This window comes from Aedes albopictus, chromosome 2 (assembly GCF_035046485.1).
Source record: "Aedes albopictus strain Foshan chromosome 2, AalbF5, whole genome shotgun sequence".
NCBI classification, from domain to species: domain Eukaryota; kingdom Metazoa; phylum Arthropoda; class Insecta; order Diptera; family Culicidae; genus Aedes; species Aedes albopictus.
The window spans coordinates 278918505-278942830 of NC_085137.1; the positions used below are offsets into that span (position 1 = coordinate 278918505).

Below are 24326 nucleotides of genomic sequence, written 5' to 3' on the forward strand. Positions count from 1 at the left end.
GGCTGCAGGAACGTTAAAGTGCCACTGCGTACGGGCGTTGGTGAACGTAGCCGCACAATCCTCGTTGATGGCCTTGATTCGCTGGATCTCTTCTGTTAACTGACGACTGGCTCCCACAAAGTTGGTACCGTTATCCGAGAATACTTCCATCGGGGCTCCTCGTCGGTTCACGAAACCGACGTTGACAGGCTGTGTGCTAGCTCCAGATGAACAGCTCGAACTGTGAGGCACGTGAACAAACATATCCACCGCTTCACAATACTGCGACCGACTCTTACTTCGAAGTGACCCAGGTAGTCCACGCCGACGTACGTAAATGGACGGATGAAGAGAGTCAGACGAACTTTCGGAAGCGGACCCATCATCGGTGGAACTGGAGCTGCTTTCTTAATCTTGCAGTACTGACAGCTACGACATACGCTCCGCACTACTGTTCGCATCCTCGGAATGTAGAACCGTTGCCTCAACTCGTTGCACACTGTCTCGGTGTTCGCGTGCAGGAACTGCTGGTGGAAGCTGAGCACAACGAGGTATGTGATCCGATGACTTCTCGGCAACACGACTGGATGCTTCGCTTCGTATGAAATCGATGGAGCTTGTTCGATTCTGCCGCCAACCCGTAGAACTCCTTTTTCGTCCAGGAATGGAGACAGTGTACGAATTGAACTGCCTTTTGCCACACTTTGTCCTTCTTCCAACAGCTGAACTTCTTCCGGATACGCCTGTGCTTGCGCCTGTCGCCAAAGTGTTCCTTCAGCTTTCGCAAATTCACTCTGGTTCAGTACTTTAAGCGATCTTGTCCCGCTCGTTGAATGCTTCCATACTGCTACAGCTCGGTGAACATATGCTGTCGCACGTAGCAGTCGGTTAAAGTTGGAAAATCGTTCAATATCTATCACTTCCACTACTGTTCGGTGTACTGCAACGAGGCGAATTTCTTCGGTGGTTACATCTGCTTCCGCTGTATCTCCTGGCCGTTCTGTAGGCCACTGACTTTCCGGATCTTGCAGAAATGCTGGACCCTGGTACCATCGGCAACTCGGGTCGAATGAAGGCCCCCCATTCCATTTTGTGGCATCGTCCGCAACATTTTCGCGAGAAGGAACGTAGCGCCATTCATCCACACTGGTTAACGACAGGATTTCGCCAACCCGGAAAGACACGAACTGATGATACCGACGACTATCGGAGCGAAGCCAAGCAAGAACTGTTGCTGAATCTGACCAAAGGAAACGTCAGTGGATATCGATGCTAAGGACTGAGCAGATGTTCTGTAGTAGACGGGAACCCATCATGGCAGCCTGAAGCTCCAAACGTGGGATGGATAGCGTTCGTAGAGGTGCAACTTTTGTCTTTGCTGCAATCAACGAACACTGACTCTCTCCGTCCACCGTCGTTCTAAGGTAGGCCACACACGCACAAGCTGACACGCTCGCATCTGTGAACACATGGACCTGAATATCGCTGACTTGCTGCGGACAGAAATCCTTGAAGAAGCAGCGAGGAACGTTGACTTCGTTGATCTGCCGGTACTGTTCGATCCATCTTATCCAAAGCTCACGTGGCTGGTCCGCAATAGGCTCGTCCCAGCTAGTACCTGTTTGCCAAATCTCCTGCATCAGGATCTTCCCTTGGACGACGAAGTGTGCAATGAATCCTAAGGGGTCGTAGAGCTTCATCACAATACGCAGGACTTGTCGCTTCGTTGGTGCTGCCCAATTGGCACCTAATACTTCCTCCAATCCCTGTTGATTGAATGTGAATGCGTCTTCCGACGGGATCCATGTGACGCCCAGAACACGTTCGCATATTCGGTCTTTGTCTACTGGCAGTGGTTTACTGATCGCTGTACTCGTCTCTCCTAGTCGGTCTAGCACTGCCTTCTCGTTGGACAGTATCTTCCCAAACTGGAAGCCGGCTGCTGCATGGATATCTTGCACTTGCTGTACCAACTGTACTGCTTCTTCCACCGAGTTGACGCTGTCGAGGAAGTCATCCACGTAGTGGTTCTTGGTCACTGCTTCCACTGCTCTGGGGTATTGTTCGCTGTAGTCGGAAGCATTCCAGTTCTTCACAAACTGCGCTGTACATGGCGAGCTGGTTGCACCGAACATCGCCACGTTGATCACGTAGACTCGTACTTCTTCCTCCGGATTACTTCTCCAAAGGAAGCACTGCGACCATCTGTCTTCATCGCGAATTAGGATTCGGAGGAACATTTCCCGGATGCCAGAGCACACGGCGACTTTCCCCTGTCTGAATCGCAGCAAAACGTCCACTAGCGACACAAGAAGATCAGGACCCTTGAGCAGCATGTCGTTGAAGCAGACTCCATGTGCTTTTGCAGCCGCATCCCATACCATCCGAATTTTGCCAGGCTTCTTGGGATTGATAACTACTCCCAGCGGTAGAAACCAGACACGTCGAGTATCCAGACTGCCAACCTCTTCCTGTGAAGCCTTACTGATGTACTGCTTTTGTTCATAGCTGTTGATCTGCTCCTTCACTCTTTGTCGAAGTTCCGAATCTTTGGACAGACGCTTTTCCAACCCCAGGAGTCTGTTCATCGCCATCTTGTAGCTCTCGGGAAAGTGGATATTGTCCTTTCGCCACAGCAAACCTGACTCGATTCTTGATCCTCGGCGAACTGTAGTTTCCTCCAATATGCTGCGAGCTCGCTGATCTTCGTCGGACTCAAGGTGCTTCGTGACCACAGCTTCTTCAACGGCGAAAAACTTCTTCATCGAATCATACAGATCACTGTTACTCATCTCCTGACCGACGTGCAGATTCAGCTGTTCCACGGATCCTTCACTTCCAGAATTTCTTCCGTAGACGCACCAGCCGAGGCGAGTTTTCGTTGCAACTGGATCGCACCTTCCGCCTTCGCGAAGCTTCAGACTGGTAAGAAGATGCACGTGCTCGATACCGATGATCATACTGGGTCTTGCATTCACGTAACTGTTGACTGGAAGACCTTGCAGGTGTGGATAGGATCTTGACAGCTCGGAATAGTTTAACGTTTGACTGGGAAGTCCTAGCTCACGAACCGTCCGTACGTTACTCAACTGGAATGTGTTTTGCTTTCCAACTCCGGAAATCTCCACGCTGATCCTTTTGGAACTTTTCTCATGTCTGCCGATCTTTCCGGTCCATCCTAACCAAAGGTTGTCCGGCTCTCCATCAATCCCCAACTGAACTGCAATTGCCTCTTCCAGTAAAGTCGACGATGATCCGTCATCCAGGAACGCGTAGGTTTCCACTTGTTTCCCATCTCCGTAAAGCGTGACTGGCAGATAACGGAAGAGAGAGAACGACTTCGTGTGGTGGTAGTTGTGCTGTATCGCTTCGGTTGGCTTCGTTGTCTCAGCGGATTCGCTTCGGCTTGTCTGGTTACTGTGCAACAGCATATGATGCCGAAAACGACAGCCATCCACGCCACACTCCTTTTTCGAGTGGCATGGCCATTTCCGATGCGGTACTAAGCACAGACGACACAGATTCTTCTGACGCATGGCTTTCCACCTCGCTCCTATATCCAAGGACTTGAAACTGGAACAGTTCAGGATCTGGTGGTTGTCCTTTCCGCAATACGAGCAGGCTTTTGAAACAGACCTTTCTGTTGACGTGACCTTCTCCTTGGCGGCATCGGACGACTCGTTGGCGTGAGTGAAAAGCTTCTCCCTTGGCTTCGGCTTCTCCACGCGGGCTTGCTTGTGTTGGTTTTGTGCGCAGTCCACGTCGATGGTAAGCTCCGACGCCAAGTTCACAAGGCCTGCCATGAAACCGTTGAATGTCGCCAGGTTGACATATGCAACGCCTTGCTTGTAGGTTCCCCATTGCATCTTGAGAGATGTGGGCAACTTATCGACCAACTCCTGAAGCAGCATTGGGTTCGCCAAATGTGCTTGCTGATCGGCCAAGATTATGTGATCGACCAAGTTCTGAATGGCCAAACCATAGGCCACAATCGTATTCAGGCGCTCCGCTTTGGGGGCTGGCACGTTCCTCACCTTCTTCAGAAGCGAACTGATCAGAATCTCCGGCCGCCCGTAGAGTTTGTGGAGCGTATTCATCACATACGGAACAGACGCTGGTAACAGCAGACGACTTCGTACGGCTTCTAATGCGGAACCTCCCAAACTCCGTTGTAGACGGGCCAAATTCTCCGCGTCGGTATATCCGCACACCTCCGTCGTGTTCTTGAAAGAACTGTAGAAGATAGGCCACTCCTGCGGATCGCCATTGAACTTGGGAAGCTCACGAGGCATTACCTGGCGCGCTGCGAGTTGAGCACTAGTTGGTCCTACTGCAGGACTCGATTGTGTTCCATTCGGCAATCCAGCTCCCGCAAATGATGGTCCAAACGAATTCGTTACTGGTAGAGCCGACGAATAACCTAATGGTGGGTTTCCTTGAAGAACTGCTGAACTATGCGGAACTCCTGGATGCGGAACACTACCGAAACAGCTTTGCGATGAATTCACTCGAACGAAATCTCCAGAAACTACTGCATTCGTTGGTGCTAGTTGTGCCATTGGAGCGGCCGTGTAGTACGGATGACTTCCGTAAACTGTTGACATCAGACCGCTCGAACCAACAAAGGATTGCGATGTACATGGAGCTGAGGACACTACTGTATCCCGTGCAGCGAACGTGACCGCCACAGAATCAGTATTCCGGACTCGAATATCTTGCACTTCCGGAAGAACCACATTGGAAACTGTAGAAGCTGCTGAAATAGGCGGAACCGATGATGCGAATTGCCTGGCTGCTAATGCTGGAACAGATGCCATCACAGAAGGTCCTTGTCCGGAAACCAGCTGTTCGTATGATTTCGCCAGAGTGGGAACATTCCCAACGATTCCCGAAACAGGAGGACACAATCGATTCACGTTTGACGGAACAGAAACATCCGGTAACAAAGCTGGTGACCGTAATTCGCGAACCACTGCGGCTGGTTGACTTGATTCACCGACTGTGTGAACCGGCAGGGCAACTTGATTTACCGACGACGATGGCTTCGACTGTCCAACATCGTCCACCACAGCTCCCTTCAACCACTTCTCCAACTGGTCACGTTTACTTTTCACACTTACTCCAGTCTGTTTACTTTTTCCGCTCACTCCACTGCGCCTGCTAGATGAATCCTTTTCGTCGGCAATCTGCATCAGTAGGTTGTACCGCTGCTTCAAATACTCCTGCTCTTCGTCCAGCTGCTTCAATTTGGCTGCTTCCTCCATCTGCAGCTTTTTCAGTCGGGCTTCTTCCTTGGCTTCTTCTTCCATTTTCTTCATTTGCAGCTCTTCTTCCGACCGCAACTTACTCAGCCTACGTTGTTCCTCCAGATGCTGCAAGCTCAGTTGCAATCGTTGAGACGAACGACTACTGCTTTTACTCACTGAAGATTCATTGAATGACACTCCCGACTTCGACGTAACATCGGTGCCATCCCAATCGGCAAGACAGTCACTGCACTTCCAGCTTTTATCCGCGATTGACTGATTGACACCCGCGCACCGAAAATGTACCCACGATTCACACACATCGCAACAGACCCAATTATCATCGCCCACAATTTGATTGCATTTTTTGCACGGATTATCTATTCCCCCCGTGTTGGTAACATTGCTCTTTTTCGGCATAATTAACTCTAACTGCCCTAGCTAAACTGTCTACCAAACAAGCTTACTGTACACTGTCAAATTGCACGGGCCACTACTGTAGGACGGGATCCGAGATGGGAACAAAAAAGGAAATCTGTACTGACTTGGATTAACTGCAATCAAACCTCCGACGGCGGCGGCGGCGGCGATGTTGGTCGTCTTCAATCGTGGGTCGTTCAGTCGGCGGACTCTGTTCGGTTGCTTTACTCCTCAGCAGGGACCGGCGATGGGCAACAAACATCCAACTTCGGATGAATTTCTTGTAGAATGTTCCCGATCGTCAGAACAAACACCGTCTTGTTAGTTGCAGACTTAGCAGCTACAAGCTGTAATTTATTAGATTCGTTTTAGTCAGAAATCAGTAAACAGTATACAAAACAGACTTACAAATTCAGTATTCTTCTGTCGCTTTTGATGGGTCGGTTACCGAGGAAAATGAGGATTATACAATCTGTACAAATTACATAATTGATTTTAGGTTATGTACAGTTTCACACGGACTGAATAGTGCAAATTAATTCTTAATTTAATAGAAAACGTACCTCAACTGACTGGTAATTACACTGTCTGTGCGATGCTGACTACTGTCGATAATGGGTGTGATTCTTCACAAGATTTAGCAGGAATAAACTTAGTACAGAATTCAGAAACTACAGTTCACAAACTTACTTCATATAATCGAAATAATCCACTATAATGGTTCACTTATAATGACTACTAAATGTGCTGACTGTGCACTGTATACAACATATTTTGAATGAATCAATTCTTCTCCTTTCTGTCTGCTGCTGTCCGATCTGTCAGTCTACTCAGCGACAGCCGCTCAGTTGCGAGGGAGCGGACGGTGGTTTCACCGTCGTTTCGCGGTTAACAGTGTTGCCGGTAACACACATCTTGCAGGACATCGTGTAAGAAGATGCGCATTAGCGTGGGACACAAAAAAACATTTTACTCCTGTACACTTTTTGAGCTCCATTTTGGTCCTATATCAACTGTGCAAAATTTCAGAACGATCGGAGGAACTATATTTTAGCGCCAGCCATTTTAAGTTTTCATACGATTTAGTATGGGGAAAATCACTTTTTGAAAGAAAATTCGCCACAGGTTGCCCCATAGCCCCTAAAAATAAATCGATGAATGATTTCTGTTGCAAATTTTACGGGGAACCAACCCTCCGAAGACAGCAAAGCGATTTGAGGCATGTGGAAAAACTTATTGACTGAAAACCGAATGGCATGCAAACGCTGTTTAACCGTAATGTGGCCAGCAAAAAAAAACACCCGTAGAAGGCCGGCAGGGTACCCGGGTACCCACGAAATGGAAATGATCATATCTCAGCGATTTTTCCACCGATTTTAAAAGTTTTTGCCTCATTCAACTCAGAAACTCATTATCTATCGAGACCTTATTTGGTTGGACCGGTCCGATCACCATAGGTACCGGAAAATCCGGATTTCCGGATCCGTGTTTTTATACAATACAACATACGGGATTTTCGGTAGGTTAGTAGCAATTTCGGTACCAAGCATCGTAAAATTGCTTTGCCATATTGTATCTGGCCGGCCTGGAATCATAAAACGTGTTGACTTTGAAACTCTGATTTCGGAACACGCTTCCCGTGAGGCCATGGTTGACCATAAACACTTTAAGGTATCCTAGCCTTAACAATGTGGGTTTCAATATGGTATAAAGACATGCTCCCAAAAATATGGATTTTCCGAAAACCACGGTGATTAGATCGGTCTAACCAAATATTTTCCCGATAGATGATGAGTTTTTGAATTGAATGAGCTAAAAATTTCCAAAATCGATGGAAAATTGACGGAGATATGATCATTTTAATTTCGTGGGTACCCGGGTACCCTGCCGGCCTTCCACGTGATAAAAAAATGCAGGAGCCCCTCCCCCTGCCCCTCCTCACTTTAAAATTTGGTCAACCCCAGTAATAGATGTATATTCACGAGTTCTAAGATCTAACAGAGTTCCAACATCCTAGTCTTAATAACCATTAAAAAATCGAGATTTGAAATTGAAAAAGGTACCCGGGTACCCTGCCGGCCACATAAGTGTTAACATGTAAGGAATAACAATAAATAATAAAATCTTGTTATTTTATCGATGGGGTGAGGCCTAATAACTTTTTCCACGAACGTTGCATCGATTTGCTGTCTTCGGAGGTCTGATTCCTAGTAAAGTATTCTACAGAAATAATTCGTCGACTGATTTTTAGGGATCTAGGGGTGACTCCTGGCGATTTTTCTTTGCAGGAGTAAATTTTCCCCATAGTAAATCGTATGAAAAACTTAGAATGGCGGGCGCTAAAATATAGCTTTTCCGATCGATCCGAAATTTTGCACTGTTGATATGGGACCAAAGTATAATTCAAAAAGTATACAGGAACTTGAGTTTTTCCATTTTTTGTATTTTCCCATATAAACCGTGTACCAGGCTAATGAGCATGCGAGTGAGAATTTGTTTAATATCTTTTTTGTCGATTGTCGAAATAAGTTCCGGTATTCAGCAACATTCATCATTGAGATCTGAAGAATTCAATTTGACTTTGAGCAAATAACTTCATCCATGTATTAATGCTCTGCAGCGTGGAGAACCTTCTTTGAAAATTCTCCATAGTAATTCCCATACAAACCTATTTTGCTCTTGGGCCACCATTAAATCACCACCGAAATGGCTGAAAATTTGACAGGACTCTAGTTTTGCACCAAGGATTGTAATGAACATATGGGAGCTTTGAATTTCCAACATGTTTGAAATCTGAACTGCCCTAGTCCACACTGATGTGTGGATATGGTTCGCTTAGGAAAGAATCCTGTGCTCCCACCTGTTTGTCTCGTGATTTGTCTTCGCGCAAATGTCGAAAAGTGTTCGTGGTAGCGTCACAGTCAAGATTAAAAAAAAATGAGTTTTTTTTTATTTTGACATTGCCTAATGGGGTAGACGTTAACACACAAACAAAATTTAATATAAGTAACTATTGAATTGATTCTTGAATTTGGTACGGGATCGATAGTTCGTCGGAGAACGAAAAAACGGATGTTGCGTTCGGGCAAATTCAAGTCTTTCTTATATGGCGCTATTCGTAGCTACCGGACAGAGCCGTAGCATGCGGTTGGCCAGGTTGGCCCTCGCCAAGGGCGCCGGCTTCAGAGGGGCGCCGAAAAGGCCTAAGACCTAAGCAAAAGCATCTAGGATTTTAGTGAGGATTAAATTTAGTACGCTTTACACTAGTAACTAAGATAAATGATGTACGTTTTTCAGTATGCTCAAACAATCAGAATTCTCTACATTATTTTGAGTGTTTACCATGATGTTACGTGGGATTTTTTACTATTTTATTATGAGAAACTAATGTAGTTTTTAATGATCAAAGCAAAATCTGATCCTAGTGATTTTTTGTTTTCTAAATATTTGTAAACATTTCCACTGAGGAATGTTACTTCCGATGATTTTCTTCGCATTCACTCAAATATTTTACAGTGTAGACGAAAATAATTTTGAATGGAATATATTCAAATGATAGCTATCCTTTCCGTTCAAACAACTGTTTTCTTCTCAGTAAATATTTCTTTGGGCTTAAACTCTTGTAAACCTAGCAGACACCATTTGAATTGTAATCTCCGAAAGGTCTATCAGTGAGTTTTTTTATATGTTCATAACCTGCTACGATCAACAGCCGCTGGCGGTCTTCCCTGTCAACCGACGGAACCGAACGGTGAAGTACCGAGATATCTTGTACCTGGTACACTTCGCAAAAGGCAGCACTACCCTCGGCGCCCTGCAATCAATTCGATCGATCAACCAAGTGATCGTTAAGTGGGAAAGGTACAAAGGACCAAACCGAAGCATCACCCAGTGTATGAGGTGCCTCAACTTTGGTCACGGCACACGCAATTGCCACATGAATCCCAAGTGCAACTACTGTTCCCTGGAGCACTGGACCGAGGATTGCGAACTCGAAGGAGCCTGTCAGCTCAAGTGTTCTAACTGTAGTGGCGAACACATGTCTACGGATAAACAGTGTCCCAAGCGAGAGGAGTACCGGAAGATCCGGTCACAAGCAACGATCAACAACCAACCCAACCAACAGCTGCGGAAGAAGAAGAAGGAAGTGAATATCGACCTCGAACTGTTCCCGGAACTACCGCCACCAACGTCGGCTCCCCTTCCACCACGACAACGTACACATTCACCAGCGAACAACCCTGCCGGCGCTCCCCCGCCCGGCTTCAGGTGGCATCCACATGGCTCAAACCATGAGCAGCATCATCCGAATCCGGAACCTAACAATCCGTGGTTCCAATCATCCCCGGCCCCCCCGCCGGATTCTATCTCCAGCATGATTGCACACCTTGCTACTCTCGTCGGGGAGATGCAAAAGATGATGATGCAGATGATGCAAATGTTCCTGAACAGCAACATTCACCGCCAAAATCCTTAATTGGAACGCCCGCTCAATAGCGGCCAAAAAGTTAGAAATCATCGAATTTCTCCACAACAACCGAATCGACGTCGCAATCCTCACGGAGACACATCTCAAGCCATCCATCAACTTCAGCCTTCCCGAACACACCATCTACCGGCTGGATCGCTCCGGCAACCAACATGGTGGCGGTGTTGCAATCGCCATACGCAAGGAGCTCGAGTTTCGGGCCCTCCCAGACTACAGACTGACCATTATCGAAGCGGTCGGCATCGAGCTGAATACAACCGAAGGTCCCATCGAAATTATCGCAGCATATTGCCCGACTCAGTGCAAGCAATCGGACGGGACAACCACCCGTCTGAAGAACGAGCTCCAGAAGCTGACCCGGAGGCAGGGTAAGTTTATCCTCGTCGGCGACTTGAATGCTCGCCACTCCCTCTGGGGTAACCCAAGAAACAACCAGAATGGTGTAGTGCTTGCCTCCGACCTCCAAGCCGGGCACTACGTTGTTCTGCACCCTGACGAACCCACCTTCTTCTCGCCGGCCGGAGTCGGTTCCACGTTGGACATTGCCATCACCAACATCGTCGATAGCTGCTCCAAGCCTGTCGCCATCACCGATCTCTCGTCCGACCATCTGCCAGTTATCTTCGAGGTCAACCATGAAGCCAACCGGCGCCAACAGCATCGAAGGCGCAACTACCATAGAGCGAACTGGCCCCAACTTCAGCGATTCGTCGAGGCCAGCATCAGCGAGAACCAAGTACTGGAGACAACTGAGGACATCGACGTTGCACTTCAGCACCTGACCGACACCATCGGAGAGGCGGTATCACGGTTCATCCCCACAACATTAGTAACATGTAAGTTCACAAAACTTGATGACGAGACCAAACGCATTATCTCACTACGAAACTGTATCAGGAGGCAGTTCCAAAGAACCCTCAATCCAGCTAGAAAGATTCTCTATAAGAGGCTCAACAGAATAATCTCCATTCGGGTTGGGAAACTGAAAAACAAACAGTTTCACAGGGACCTTAAAAATTTGCCGAACTATTCTAGGCCCTTCTGGCGACTCACAAAAATTTTGAAAACGAAACCAAAACCAATGCCTCCGATTAGGGAAGTAGGGAAACTCCATGTCACACCAAGTGAAAAGGCCAATTCAATGTCCAAGCAGTTTCTGGCTTCACACAATCTGGGTCGGGACATGGTTAGCCCGATGGAAGCGCCGGTGGCGGCCAGCATCAATCATCTCTCTACGCTCCCCGTAGACTTCCCACAAGACCGGCGAGTCACGTCGGCCGAACTAAAGAAGCAAATCCTATTCACTCGCAACATGAAGGCCCCAGGGTTCGATGGAATTTTCAACATCGTCCTGAAGAACCTTGGTCCAAAATCTCTTTCTCTCTTGGCGAATGTCTTCAACCGTTGCCTCGAGTTTGGTTATTTCCCAACCACTTGGAAACTATCCAAAGTGGTACCTATCCTGAAACCAGGCAAAGACCCAACCAATCCAGCTAGCTACAGACCCATAAGCCTCCTGTCCTCAATCAGCAAACTGTTTGAGAGAATCATCTACTCCAGGCTACTCGAACACGTGGAGGAGAACAATATACTACTTGATGTTCAGTTCGGCTTCAGACGGGGCCACTCAACAGTTCATCAACTACAGAGGGTGACCAATTTGGTGAAACGGTCCAAAGCGGTGTCCAAAACTACTGCCATGGCGTTGCTCGACATAGAAAAGGCTTTCGACAACGTCTGGCACGACGGCTTAACCTACAAGCTCATGCAGCAGAACTGCCCAACATACTTAGTGAAAGTCATCACCAACTACCTCCACGGAAGGACATCGCGGGTCAGCGTCTCCGGAGTCCTGTCGGAGCCCTTTCTAATCCCCGCCGGGGTGCCGCAAGGCAGTATTCTCGGACCTATACTATACAATTTGTATACTTCCGACATTCCACCGCTACCGTCTGGAGGTACCTTGTCACTCTTCGCAGATGATTCAGCGCTTACCTACGTTGGAAGAGTAATCCGCACACTTGTAAGCAAACTGCAAAATGGACTAAACGCGTATGTCACCTACCTCCACACGTGGAAGATTAAAGTTAATGCAGCGAAAACACAAGTCATAGTGTTCCCTCACCGATACACGGACCGTCTGAAGCCCCAATCCAAAATCCAAGTCCTGGACAACGAAGTCGAATGGGTCAATGTCGCACGCTACCTTGGTCTGTTAATGGACTCCAAACTCCTCTTCCGGCCGCACGTCGACGATCGCGTTACCAAGAGTATCATCATGCTTAAGAGGCTGTACCCTCTGATTAACCGACGGTCAAAGCTCTCCACCGCGAATAAGTTAGCCGTCTACAAGCAGATCGTGCTTCCAATGCTCGAGTACGGATCTCCAATTTGGATAGGCTGTGCCCAGACTCACCTGAAGAAACTCCAGGTAATACAAAATAAATTCCTGAAGATGATCCTCAACCTTCCGCCACACACAAGAACATCTGAGGTCCATCGGCTAGCTTGTCTTGACCCAATTGTTAACAGACTCGAAAAAAATGCTATACGTCATCGAACAAGAACCTTAGCCTCAGAATGGCAAACAATCAGATCTCTGTACATGTGATCCACCCTGTAAATAGTTTAGTAGTTAGGAGTAAGTTAGGATTAGAACAAAAACAAAAACTAGTAGTTTTGTAAACATACATTGTCAAACGACAAAAAATTCGATCTAACATCTAATCACAACAAAAAAAAAGAATACTAAAGTATGAAAAGCAAACGCGGTATCACTTAGAATGTAAGAAAGTAATTGTCAAACAAAAACCCTGAAATAAAATATTAATTGATTGAAAAAAAAAAAAAAAAAAAAATATGTTCATAACCTCAAAACATATTGAATTTCCAGAGTTTTCATCGGAATTGTTTGTTACAGAAAATCTTTCAAAACTTCTTCCAGAAATTCCTCACAGGATTTCTTTGAAAAAGTCCCATAGGATTCTTAAAAAAATCTCGCAGAAACTTCTTCAGAAATTAAAACAAAATTATTTTAGAGATTCCTCTCGAAATTTCTCGAAGGATGTCTTTCAAAGTTCCTCCAGGAAAGTTATTTAGGACTTTACTCAGTAATTATTCAAAGAATTCCTTCCGATATTTCTCCAAGGAATGTGTAAGTTAGATAAGCTTAAGATTTTTTTTGGAAAATTTTTTACGTATTTCTTTAGAAATTCGACCCACGTAATGTAAAATTTTCTTAACATATTTTTAGAAAGAAGAAATCTCTCACATCGCTTAGAAAGTCTTCCATAGATTTCTTCCAGAATTGTTCTATTTTCACTAAAGATTGCTCCATAAATTTCTGCTAGAAATCCTCTAGAAAACCTTTCATGGATTTTCTTCATTAATTCCTCCAGAGAATCTTGAATTCAGAATTCCTTCAGATATTTGTCCTGTTTTTTCCGTTGGAAAATCTACCATTGATTTCATCCAAAATTTCTCCAAAGGTAGCTTTTGAAAGCCTTCCATTGAATTTTGCAGAGAATTCTTCATAAATGTTTCTAGGGGAGAATATAATAAATATATGATTTTTTTTTTCAGGGATTACTTTTTTCCAAGTATTCTTTAGGAAATTTTCCAGTTATTCTCAACGAACTCATATGGATGCCTGACATGCAAAATGAATTTGTATTCGTAATGGGAGTCATTGAAATTCCTAAAGAAATACACGAATGAAACACTCTAAGGGTCCGTTCCAATTGGCGAATTAAAATTATTTTTTTACTTAAAATTTGACAGTTCGACACTTAAACTTGACAGTTCTCTTAAGAAAATAATTATCGAACTGCCAAGTTTAAGTGAAAATTCATTTTAGTTCCCCAATTGGAACAGACCTTAATGGCGACGTTGCAAGTACCGAAGGTGGCGTGGTAACAGATCTAGGAGTATGTGCACAGGACGAAAGACTTCCGGCCCCTGACCTCCAAGAGATTGAGGAGGAGGTTGGCCGGTTGAAAAACAACAAAGCCGCAGGAGAAGATCAACTACCAAGCGAGCTTCTAAAATACGGTGGAGAACCACTGGTGAGAGCAGTACACTGGGTCATTACCAAGATTTGGGAGGAGGAAGTATTACCGGCGGAATGGATTGAAGGTATCGTGTGTCCCATCTTAAAAAAGGGCGACAAGTTGGATTGCGGGAACTACCGCGCAATCACACTACTGGGCGCTGCCTACAAGATACTCTCTCAAATTTTATGCCGCCGACTATCACCGATTGCAAGAGAGTTCGTGGGGCAATATCAGGCTAAATTTATGGGTGAACGCGCTACAACGGACCAGATGTTCGCCATCCGCCAGGTGTTGCAGAAATGCCGCAAATACAACGTGCCCACATATCACTTGTTCATCGATTTCAAATCGGCGTATGATACAATCGATCGAGAACAGCTATGGCAGATTATGCACGAATACGGATTCCCGGATAAACTGACATGGTTGATCAAGGCGACTATGGATCGAGTGATGCGTGTAGTTCGAGTATCAGGGACACTCTCGAGTCCCTTCGAATCTCGCAGAGGGTTACGGATAGGTGATGGTCTTTCGTGTTTGCTGTTCAACATTGCGTTAGAGGGTGTAATTAGGAGAGCGGGGATAAACATGAGTGGAACGATTTTCACGAAGTCCGTTCAGTTGCCTGGTTTCGCTGATGATATTGATATTATTGCTCGTAAATTTGAGACGATGGCGGAAACGTACATCCGACTAAAGAGTGAAGCCGGACGAATCGGATTAGTCATTAATGCGTCAAAGACAAAGTACATGATGCCAAAAGGGCTCCAGGGAGGAATCATCGCGCCGGCCACCTCGTCTTTATATCGACGGTGATGAAATCGAGGTGGTTGAAGAATTCGTGTACTTGGGCTCACTGGTGACCGCCGATAACGACACCAGCAGAGAAATTCAGAGGCGCATTATGGCAGGAAATCGTTCTTACTTTGGACTCCGCAGAACTCTACGATCGAATAAAGTTCACCGTAACACGAAGTTAACCATCTACAAAATGCTGATTAGACCGGTCGTCCTCTATGGGCACGAAACATGGACCCTACGTGCAGAGGACCAACGCGCCCTTAGAGTTTTCGAACGGAAGGTGTTGCGTACCATCTACGGCGGAGTGCAGATGGAAGACGGGACATGGAGAAGGCGAATGAACCACGAGCTGCATCAGCTGCTGAGAGAACCAACTATCGTCCATACCGCGAAAATCAGGAGGCTACGGTGGGCGGGTCACGTCATCAGGATGTCGGATAGCAACCCGACTAAAATGGTTCTCGAGAGTCATCCGACCGGTACAAGAAGACGTGGAGCGCAGCGAGCTAGGTGGGTCGACCAAGTGGAAGACGATCTGCGGACCCTACGCAGAGTGCGGAACTGGAGACAAACAGCCATGGACCGAGTGGAATGGAGACGGCTACTATGTACAGTAGAGGCCACCCCGGCCTTAGCCTGATCGGTAAGGTAAGGTAAGGCTATTTAACGCATCTCTTAAGTCCAACCACAGAGAACAGACATCCAAGTCCAGTTCGGAAACTGTGTAAGGAATTTAGCGGTCATTTGAAATCGGCAAAACAAGTGGCAATAGCGTGGCGCTGCAATCGGTTAATTTCCCATACCAATTTAATTCACTACTTGAAATGTTTCAATTCACCACTGACTGTGGCAATATGGTGTTTGGTGGCGTTAGTGTTGTCATCGTGTATTGGTTTGCAACCTTACTAGAGTAAAGATTCAAATCCTTACACAACCTTCCGAATGAAATTTGTTCTAGCCTGGATGTCTGTTTTCTGTGGTCCAACTATCTTCCGCATATTTGGAAAGAATCTTGTTTAGTCCCAATTTTTATATCAGGTAAAAAATCTGATATTAAAAACTATCGCGGAATAGCCATTTTATCCTGTATCCCTAAATTATTTGAATCAATAATCAATGATAAGATATTCTCTCAAGTCAAATGTCTAATAACTTGTGATCAACATGTTTTTTTAAAGGACGATCAACGGCCACTAATCTAATGCAAATTGTAACATTTTCAATTAACGCCATGGATAGAGAGCATTATGTTGAAACAATGTACACTGATTTCAGCAAGGCATTCGATAGAGTTGATATTGCTTTATTACTATTTAAATTAGGTAGGCTTGGTTTCAATCCTGGATTGTTAAAGTGGATACTGTAGTGTCCACACTACTACTACAGTCAGCATTCGCTGGTTGGGTCACGACTGCGCCCGATTAGCGAATCGTGTTCGTTCGTTTGGGCAACTGACAACTGATCAAAATGCTCTAGACACACGCAAGTGACGACAAATACGTCACGGAACACTCACATACTTGCGTAAACGTTCTGTATACAGGAGCTGTGATGCGACGGCGGTCAGACGTCAAACTCGTTTTAACATCTATTTTGACATTGACAGTGCTTTTTAGTTGGGTTTTGCCCCAACCAGTGAACATTCAACCATCGAGACAGCCCATCTAACGAGCTCTCAACGAACGAATCGTCACTGTATTGTGAATATCTTGTATAAAAGAATCTTAGAGTGTATGCTGTCACCTACCCGTAGTTGAATGACATGTAAATAAATAATGTCAGTTCTGTTCAGACCAACATCGCGTGAAGACGTGTCTCTGCAATTGTATCCGAAGACCAACATCCGACAGTACATTTGGCTTCGAGGATAAACTTTTCAGTGTTTTGTGGATGAAGTAAAAGATTGTTTTCGCGTGCAGAATGGAAATGGGATTGTCGGGAAGCAAGGAATGTGTAGGTTTCAGTGCAATTTGTTGTAACGGAGGAAATATGTATTCTGTCATGATGCTACGCATACGGTACCGACGTGGATTTTAGTGCTAAATGAGGGAAGAGTGAGAGTAGCGAGTGTTGATACTTTGGGCAAATGTGTGCGGGGATACTTCTGACTGCTGCTGATGATGACAATGATTGTGTTTAATTTATGTTTAGAAGAGATGCGCAGACAAAGTCAGGGGAATAAGCTGGCTGTCAACTGGGAACAAATTGCGCCTACCCTCTATTCAATTTTAGTATCATGGCTTGACACCGGTTAAAACCATTGCAATTGGACGGTCCACAATTCAATTTAAAATTTGCATACGATCACCAGATGCATATATCTGATGAATTAAGAAATCGAAAAACTATAGGGAATTTGTTTTATATTTTTGCTCACTTACACAAAGGAACAAAACAAAACAAAAAAGACAACATTGGGTTCATCGCTACTCGAATGTTTAAGATAAGTGATCTTGAAACACGAGTAGATGTTGTACTCGGACATTATGGATGTCATTTTTCGTGAATTTGATGCCTAAAATACGGTCATAGTCAAATCACATTTAAAACGCAAAACAAAAAAACACCCTCTCCAAAATTTGTTAAAATGCAGTTTTTGTCATACTAGATCCGGTGGTGGGAGAAAATTAAAGATTCACTTGCGCCTTTTTCAAATGTTACGCTAGAAAAATTGGCTTAAAAAAGTACAAAAATACTTATATCTTTTGATAGAAACATCGTACAGCTTTGATGTCTTCTGACGAAATGTGTATTTTGGCAATATGTACAATTGCTCTGAACATAGTAGGCTTGAAAAAATGATAGTTTTTGACATATGACAAAAAAAACGATTTCGGATTTTTTATTTCTTCAATAAGTTATATCTCCTCAGATTGAAGAGATAGAAAAAACTGCTCTTCGAGAAAGTTGTCGGAGTTTTTACCTTCTTCAACTTTGCAGAACATTTTATTTCGATATCTTTTGAAATAAAAAAGTTAGGTGCTGAAATATGAAGTATTTTAAGATTTGGCGTTTAGGACACTTTTGCATATAACGCGGCTTGGACTCACGAGCAAATGTCTAGAAGACATGAAGACTATCTTGGATGGTTTTTGAGTTATTAATTTTTTCCACTTAATGTTGGTCCTCGGACCATTGTGCATTGCTGATTTGACTTGTTATATCCGTCATCTCGAGTTTTGAGCTTGAGTCCTTCCGTAAAGTTTTGCACAGTACCTTCGACCGCATGCCAAGAAATTTTTACCACCTTTGTGTCAATATCAATCTTATTTTTCGATGAAAGCTGTCGTTCTTGACATTTTTTGAAGGTTCCAATTCACGGTTACTCAATATTTTTCAATTGGGTTGAGTTTTGAAGTGTATGAGATTTTACGTTTTTTGGAAAAATGCAGTACAATTTCTACATAGTTTTCTGCATACAAACGCAAGCATTCTCCGCCAAAAACAGGGGACAAAAATCAATTCAATTCAATACACAATATCTAAGCTTTTGAATAAGGGGTGCCAGCCATTTTTCCCGACATTTCCCGTAGTGAAAAGGATGATTTGCTGTACATGTATTTCTAAAAGTTCGGTTTTTCAAACCACAAATTCATATTGTTGACCAAACTATGTATTTCTTGCCAAACTTCGATTTTTTCTTGCTCTTAAGTTGATCTGCAACTTTTCCAGGTTGTAATGATGTATAGAACCGAATACTTAAAAGCTACTTAGATCTGCGGGACGGTCGCTTTAATGTACATTGTCAGATTTTCAGCACGTTTGTGCAAAAACTTTTCGAGGACTTCTTGTTCCCTTGACACTATTTTAAACACAATGTCAAAATATATCCCGAAGTAAATATTTTTCGATTCCTTACACAATAAGTTTTCATTTGCGTCAGAGATTGCCACGATTCGTTGAAAATAGAGAAATTTCTATCCAAAATGCGGTGGCTAGATTTTGCTGTGTGCATACCTTAGAGTGACATAGCATATTGCGCGCAAACCCCAAAATTTTATTCCCACCTTTGGGTGTCCGCACCGAAGACCCAGCGCCAGATTCGGCGACAAAGAGATTTGACAGCAGTCGCCGGACAGTTGGCAATCCTGATATTTGACGGCGGTCATCCGTTAGCTGTGGGAGTGGATTGTTGTCATGCAAATAGAGCATTTCGCTGAAAATGCATGTGTATTTTGTTATTGTTGACAGATTTTTTTTTGTGTTAGTGTGGAATATAGCGATTTGCTGTATCGCGTAAGCTTTCGCTGGGAGAAAACGTCACATAACTCAGCGAGGCAAAGAAAATTTTCAATGAAAAATGCAATACCGTCGATGGGGGTGACAATGGGTCTGGGGGGTGAGATTGGGTCAAAACGGAGAAACATAAAATTTGAAATAGCTCATCAACTATCGCTAATTTATATTGAAAACTTTATATGTAAGAGGAGATGTTTTTACACGTCATAATGCACAATAAGATATTAAGCAATAATCGTTTTTTGTTAAATTTGTGGCTAAACTTATACGATGAAACTACTAGTAAATCCTCGAGTAAATCACTCTGAAAAAATTTCTCCTTCGTAATGTTAAACACAAGTACCTAACCATATATTTTCTAATAAGTGATTAGCTCTAGGTATTACCTGGTTGATGAAATGAAAAAAGCGGGATGTCATTGCTCTTTTTATTTAAAAATTCAATATTTTTGACCCTATGTCTAAATATGAGGAATGGGGGAGATTGGGTCAAGCAAGTTATCGAGTGCACATAACTTTACTAAAAATTCAACTTGTTATCCAGTCCCCATTTGACGTTAGAGTGGTGCCATGTTTACCGTATCTTCATAAAAGCACGCTTTCTTTCGAAAATATGTCGAGAAGTGTCAAACGAGTGTGTTAATACGATTAGCGCCAAATATCATATATAGCAATACACCCATGCATTTGGACAGCTTCTCTAATCATCAGCTTATCTTCAGAGTACTGCTTTCGTAAGCTCACAAAATAGACTTAATGGCGTTCCTCTATCTCGAGATGGAGTGATTTGCTTTAGCTTTGCTTTAGCCATCCATTGTATGTCACTTTCAGATGTACTATTGTCGATGTTACATCTGAAAGTGACATACAATAGATGGTATCTCGTGCGCTCAGTCTTTCGTCTCCCGATCGAGTCGACGTGACAAAATTAGTGTCAAAACGAAAAACATTAAACTCGTTGGAGTTTATCTCGTTCAAAGTTGTTTTACCTTTGTCATTCAAAATGCAGGCCTTGAATCCCGCGACATGGCCGAAAAATGTGCGGTTCAGAGAATTTATTCGAAGAAATAATATATGGAAACCGACCATTGATCATATTTGAATATTTCGATGCTGGGTCATTAGGCCGAAGGCCATTAGGCCGAAGGTCATTAGGCCGAATGGTCATTAGGCCGAATGGTCACTAGGCCGAATGGTCATAAGGCCGAATGGTCATCAGGACGAATTGAAAATCAGCCGTTATGAGCCTGTAAAGAGATCTGTTGTTTTTACTTTTTCCAAAAATTTTTTGCCGAAAACTACTTTAACAATGAAACTAGAAAGAATAGCCTATGTTTTAAAGAAGGAAAAATTTATGAATTGAATATCAGCAGTTTCTGCGCCAAAAACTATTTTAGCAATGATACTAGAAAGAACAGCCTATGTTTAAAAGAAGGAAAAATTCATGGGTAAAATATCAGTAGATTCAGCATCAATAAAGTATCTTCGTGCCTGTCACACGATATACACATGCAAAATGGTCATTTGCCGAGGAAGCTCTCAGTTAATAACTGTGGAAGTGTTCATAGAACACTAAGCTGAGAAGCAGGCTTTGTCTCAGTGGGGACGTAACGGCAAGAAGAAGACCCAATGATCATTCGGCCTGATGACCATTCGGCCTAATGACCATTCGGCCTAATGACCATTCGGCCTAATGACCATTCGGCTTAATGACCATTCGGCCTAATGACCTTCGGCCTAATGACCTTCGGCCTAATGACCTTCGGCCGAATGCACATTGGTCGGGCTCCATACAAAGGGGCGGCCAAAACTCTCAAAAATCGAAATTGATATTTTTAAACTTTATTTCACCTTATAACAAAGTTAATGTATTGTACTTTTATGATTCTTAATTAAAAGCATACCAGCTTTTGTATTTCAATGACATTTTCACTGCCAAAGTGGCCTAAGTCATAAAATTGAAAAATGAATTATTCGAAAAAAGTAAAATAATAATATTTTGAGAATGGAATATATGTTTTAAGTTATCCAGCATATGAAAGCTTGTTATTGGACTGTTTGAATGCATGTATGGTGCAAAATTAATATGTCACAAAACTATTCAAATTTTCATATATTGTACCTTAGAAATTTTGGTAATTTTTAAGTTAAAAAACGGTTCGTGTCGTCACGTGTCGCCGCAATTTCGAGTAGTATATCATAAACATCATGCTTAGAGCTGCCTAAAAACGTTTAAATATTTTGCAGAAATTTGCAGTTTTTCAAATTAGAGCTTTTTAAAAAAGTTTTGTTTTTTTCATATATTTTACGGTATTTTTCCATTATTGATCGAAATAAAATTTATATTTCCACATTTTTCACACGTTATGAACAAACTTGATTGGATTTGATCGAAAGATAATCATTTATTTAAATTTGAATTGATTTTCTAACAAAAAACGCAAAACATATGGGGTTTACTGATTTTCACCGTTTTTTGAAATTATTCAAATTACGTAATTTTTGAATACCCCTTTTTAAACACTAAAAATACTATATAACATATCTAGGCAACCTCTAACTTCGATTAAACACATAAAAAGAGTTTTGGCCGAACTTTATCTTTTTCCGACCATTGTGGAATGGCCTGACACCGAATATTTCTATTGCATTCTGATGGTAGGGCGTTACGGATGTGACAGGTGTAAATGGTGAAATGAGTCGACCATTCATCGAGGATTCATTGATAGTTGAAGATGGGCTTATTGAGGATTGCGATGGGTCGATAACTGGAATCATTACCTAAATGCATTGTAGACAGTTGTTATGAATACAGTGAAATGGGTCGAGTACCGGATTCACTGGTGATTCTTGGGGAAAGGTTGAATGAAGTGAAGTGGGTTGAGTATTGTTTTCTTTGCACCGTATTCGACCCCCTGCAGAAGTTTTTTGTCACACCACAATGTGTTCCTATCAGTTTCAGCATACATTGGTTCGTTTCACTGCTGGAAATGTTGGGCGTCGGTTACACTTTTTGGGAGGTGCATGGAATGATCAGAGTTTGTTTACATGCTGCTTTCCTTGGTGTTTGACGGGTGAACAAATATTTTAGACAATTGAACATTTGCACGGTAATCTATGAAGCAAAGCAAGATGCAGTGCCTGATTCACTATTTAGTGATGTTTCGTGATACGAAACGAGTTAAGTTCTAGATTCATTGAAAATTTTGGATGGGTTTGTTGTTGAGATGGATTGATGACATGAATGCAATTGAAGTGAATGAATACAGTGATGAATACAGTGAAATGGGTCGAGTACCGGATTCACTGGTGAACTTCGTTGCGGAAAAAATTGGATGTGATGGAAATAAATAAAGTGAAATGAGTCGAGTACTGGATTCACAAGTGGTTGAAGCGCCCAGGAGGTGACAAAAATAAGTGATGGTGAAATGAGTACTGGTTTCATCAATAATTGCAGATGAATTTATGTAGGATGAGATGGATTTATTACCGGAAGACATTTGAAACAGTCGTGATGGATGCAGTGAAATGGGTCGAGTACCGGATTCACTGGTGACAGTTGTTGGTGAAGTGAAACTAAATAAAGTGAAATTAGTTGTGAACTGGATTCATTGATGATACAAAAAGGCTTATTGGAAGGGGATGGAATGAGTAAATGGGACTAAAGTGCCGAACTTATAGACGATTATAGATGGATTCTGCATAGAGTTATGTGGTATGAGTGCTGTATTAGGTATCGGAAAGTATGTAACTGTCAGTAGCATGGTATGCGAATGCGTTTTGTGGCTGGTGTATCGAGTAATCGGTGTTCGCGTGTAAAAGAACATGGATCGAACATTGGCACGATAGTCTGTGGAAGGAGGAAAACAGTAGCTACAGTGGAGTCGTTTGAGTGTTGGCTTCTTTAGTGGTGTTGGGATGACTAGATGTTCTGAGTCTGCATGTCAGAAGGAGAAGGTTCGGGTTTCCATGGATTTCGGTGCCCGGGAACCTGTATGTGGGTCGGTTGGCTGATTGTGTGGAGGCAATTTGTTGCATCACCCTCGTCGGATTTTGTACTGGGCGATTCTTTGAGATTGATTTTGGGTGCCAAGGTGAATTTCTGGAGGGCTAAAGAGAGTCATGGTGGCTTAGGGAGAGGTGCTTTTACGTATAAAATAAAGGAACCATTAAGTTTTTCAAAATTTAAAACCCCAATTGGATTTACTTTATTGTCGTTATTGTTCATTAATAACTTGATAGAGCAAATCTTGATGAATTAGGTGCTTGGTTTTCTACAGTTTGACAATGATGAGGGTAAATATAGACGAAATCGATTTTGCATTAACTAATAGTCATGAGGAATGTTTGGTGAAGTTGAAGTGTATTCATTGAAAGCGTTGGCGAAACCGGTAGAAGAGTAGAGCATTGAATTACTTTAAGGTTGTTTGAAAGGGAATAATTAATTTAACGTGAGAATTCGATTATTCATTATTGCTGATTTTCGATAACATACCTTCGATAGAGACGCCAGCTCAATGTTTTTCATTTAACAATGTAGCATTGTGATTCGATGTTACCAGTACAACCAAAATTAAATTAATGTTCTCATATCGAGATGTACCCGAAATAGACAAACAAAAATTAAAAAAAAAACGATTTAATCCACCTATGGTGAACAGAACCCTTCTTACACTTATTGAAATTATTGCTGTATTATTTGTATTTAACATATTTTTTTCGTGCTATTGACCAAAAGTTCTAGAATATATTATGGATTTGGCATCTAGAGGATTGGTTTCCAAAATAGCATCATGAACCATGGGCTAAACCACCAGAAATGCCAGACACCTCCTAGACTCTTGTATGGAATGTTTTAAAAATAGCTTACATATTCTGGAATATTGTATCTTTTGTTAACTGCCTAAAGATCTTGAATCGATTAAATTAGCTCCGAAGTACTTGGTATTCATGGTTATGGTGTAGAAAGGACAAAAATGATATAAGCCCCCTCAAGTGTGGAAATTACTTGGAAAGTTTCTCATAGTCAAGGCTTTGCTGAGGCAGATCCAAGTGGGGTACTGTTTGGACTTCCGACATGGTATACTCAGGTCCACCATGG

At 43.1% G+C, this 24326-nt stretch overlaps 1 protein-coding gene across 1 annotated transcript; it reads right to left on the minus strand.

Moving 5' to 3' along the window:
• Window positions 1-1231: 1231 nt before the first annotated feature.
• Window positions 1232-22783, minus strand: LOC134288121 (uncharacterized). Its single transcript, XM_062851875.1, has 2 exons — window positions 13005-22783; window positions 1232-9341 (listed from the first exon to the last, which is right to left on the minus strand). Exon 2 carries the CDS (start codon window positions 5643-5645, stop codon window positions 1236-1238), a length of 4410 nt encoding a protein of 1469 aa, XP_062707859.1. The 5' UTR covers window positions 5646-9341; window positions 13005-22783; the 3' UTR covers window positions 1232-1235.
• Between the last annotated feature and the right edge of the window lie 1543 nt (window positions 22784-24326).

Bases quoted from the DNA above. Each gene is read 5' to 3' on its own strand.
- LOC134288121 (XM_062851875.1), bottom strand. From the start codon at position 5,645: ATGCCGAAAAAGAGCAATGTTACCAACACGGGGGGAATAGATAATCCG.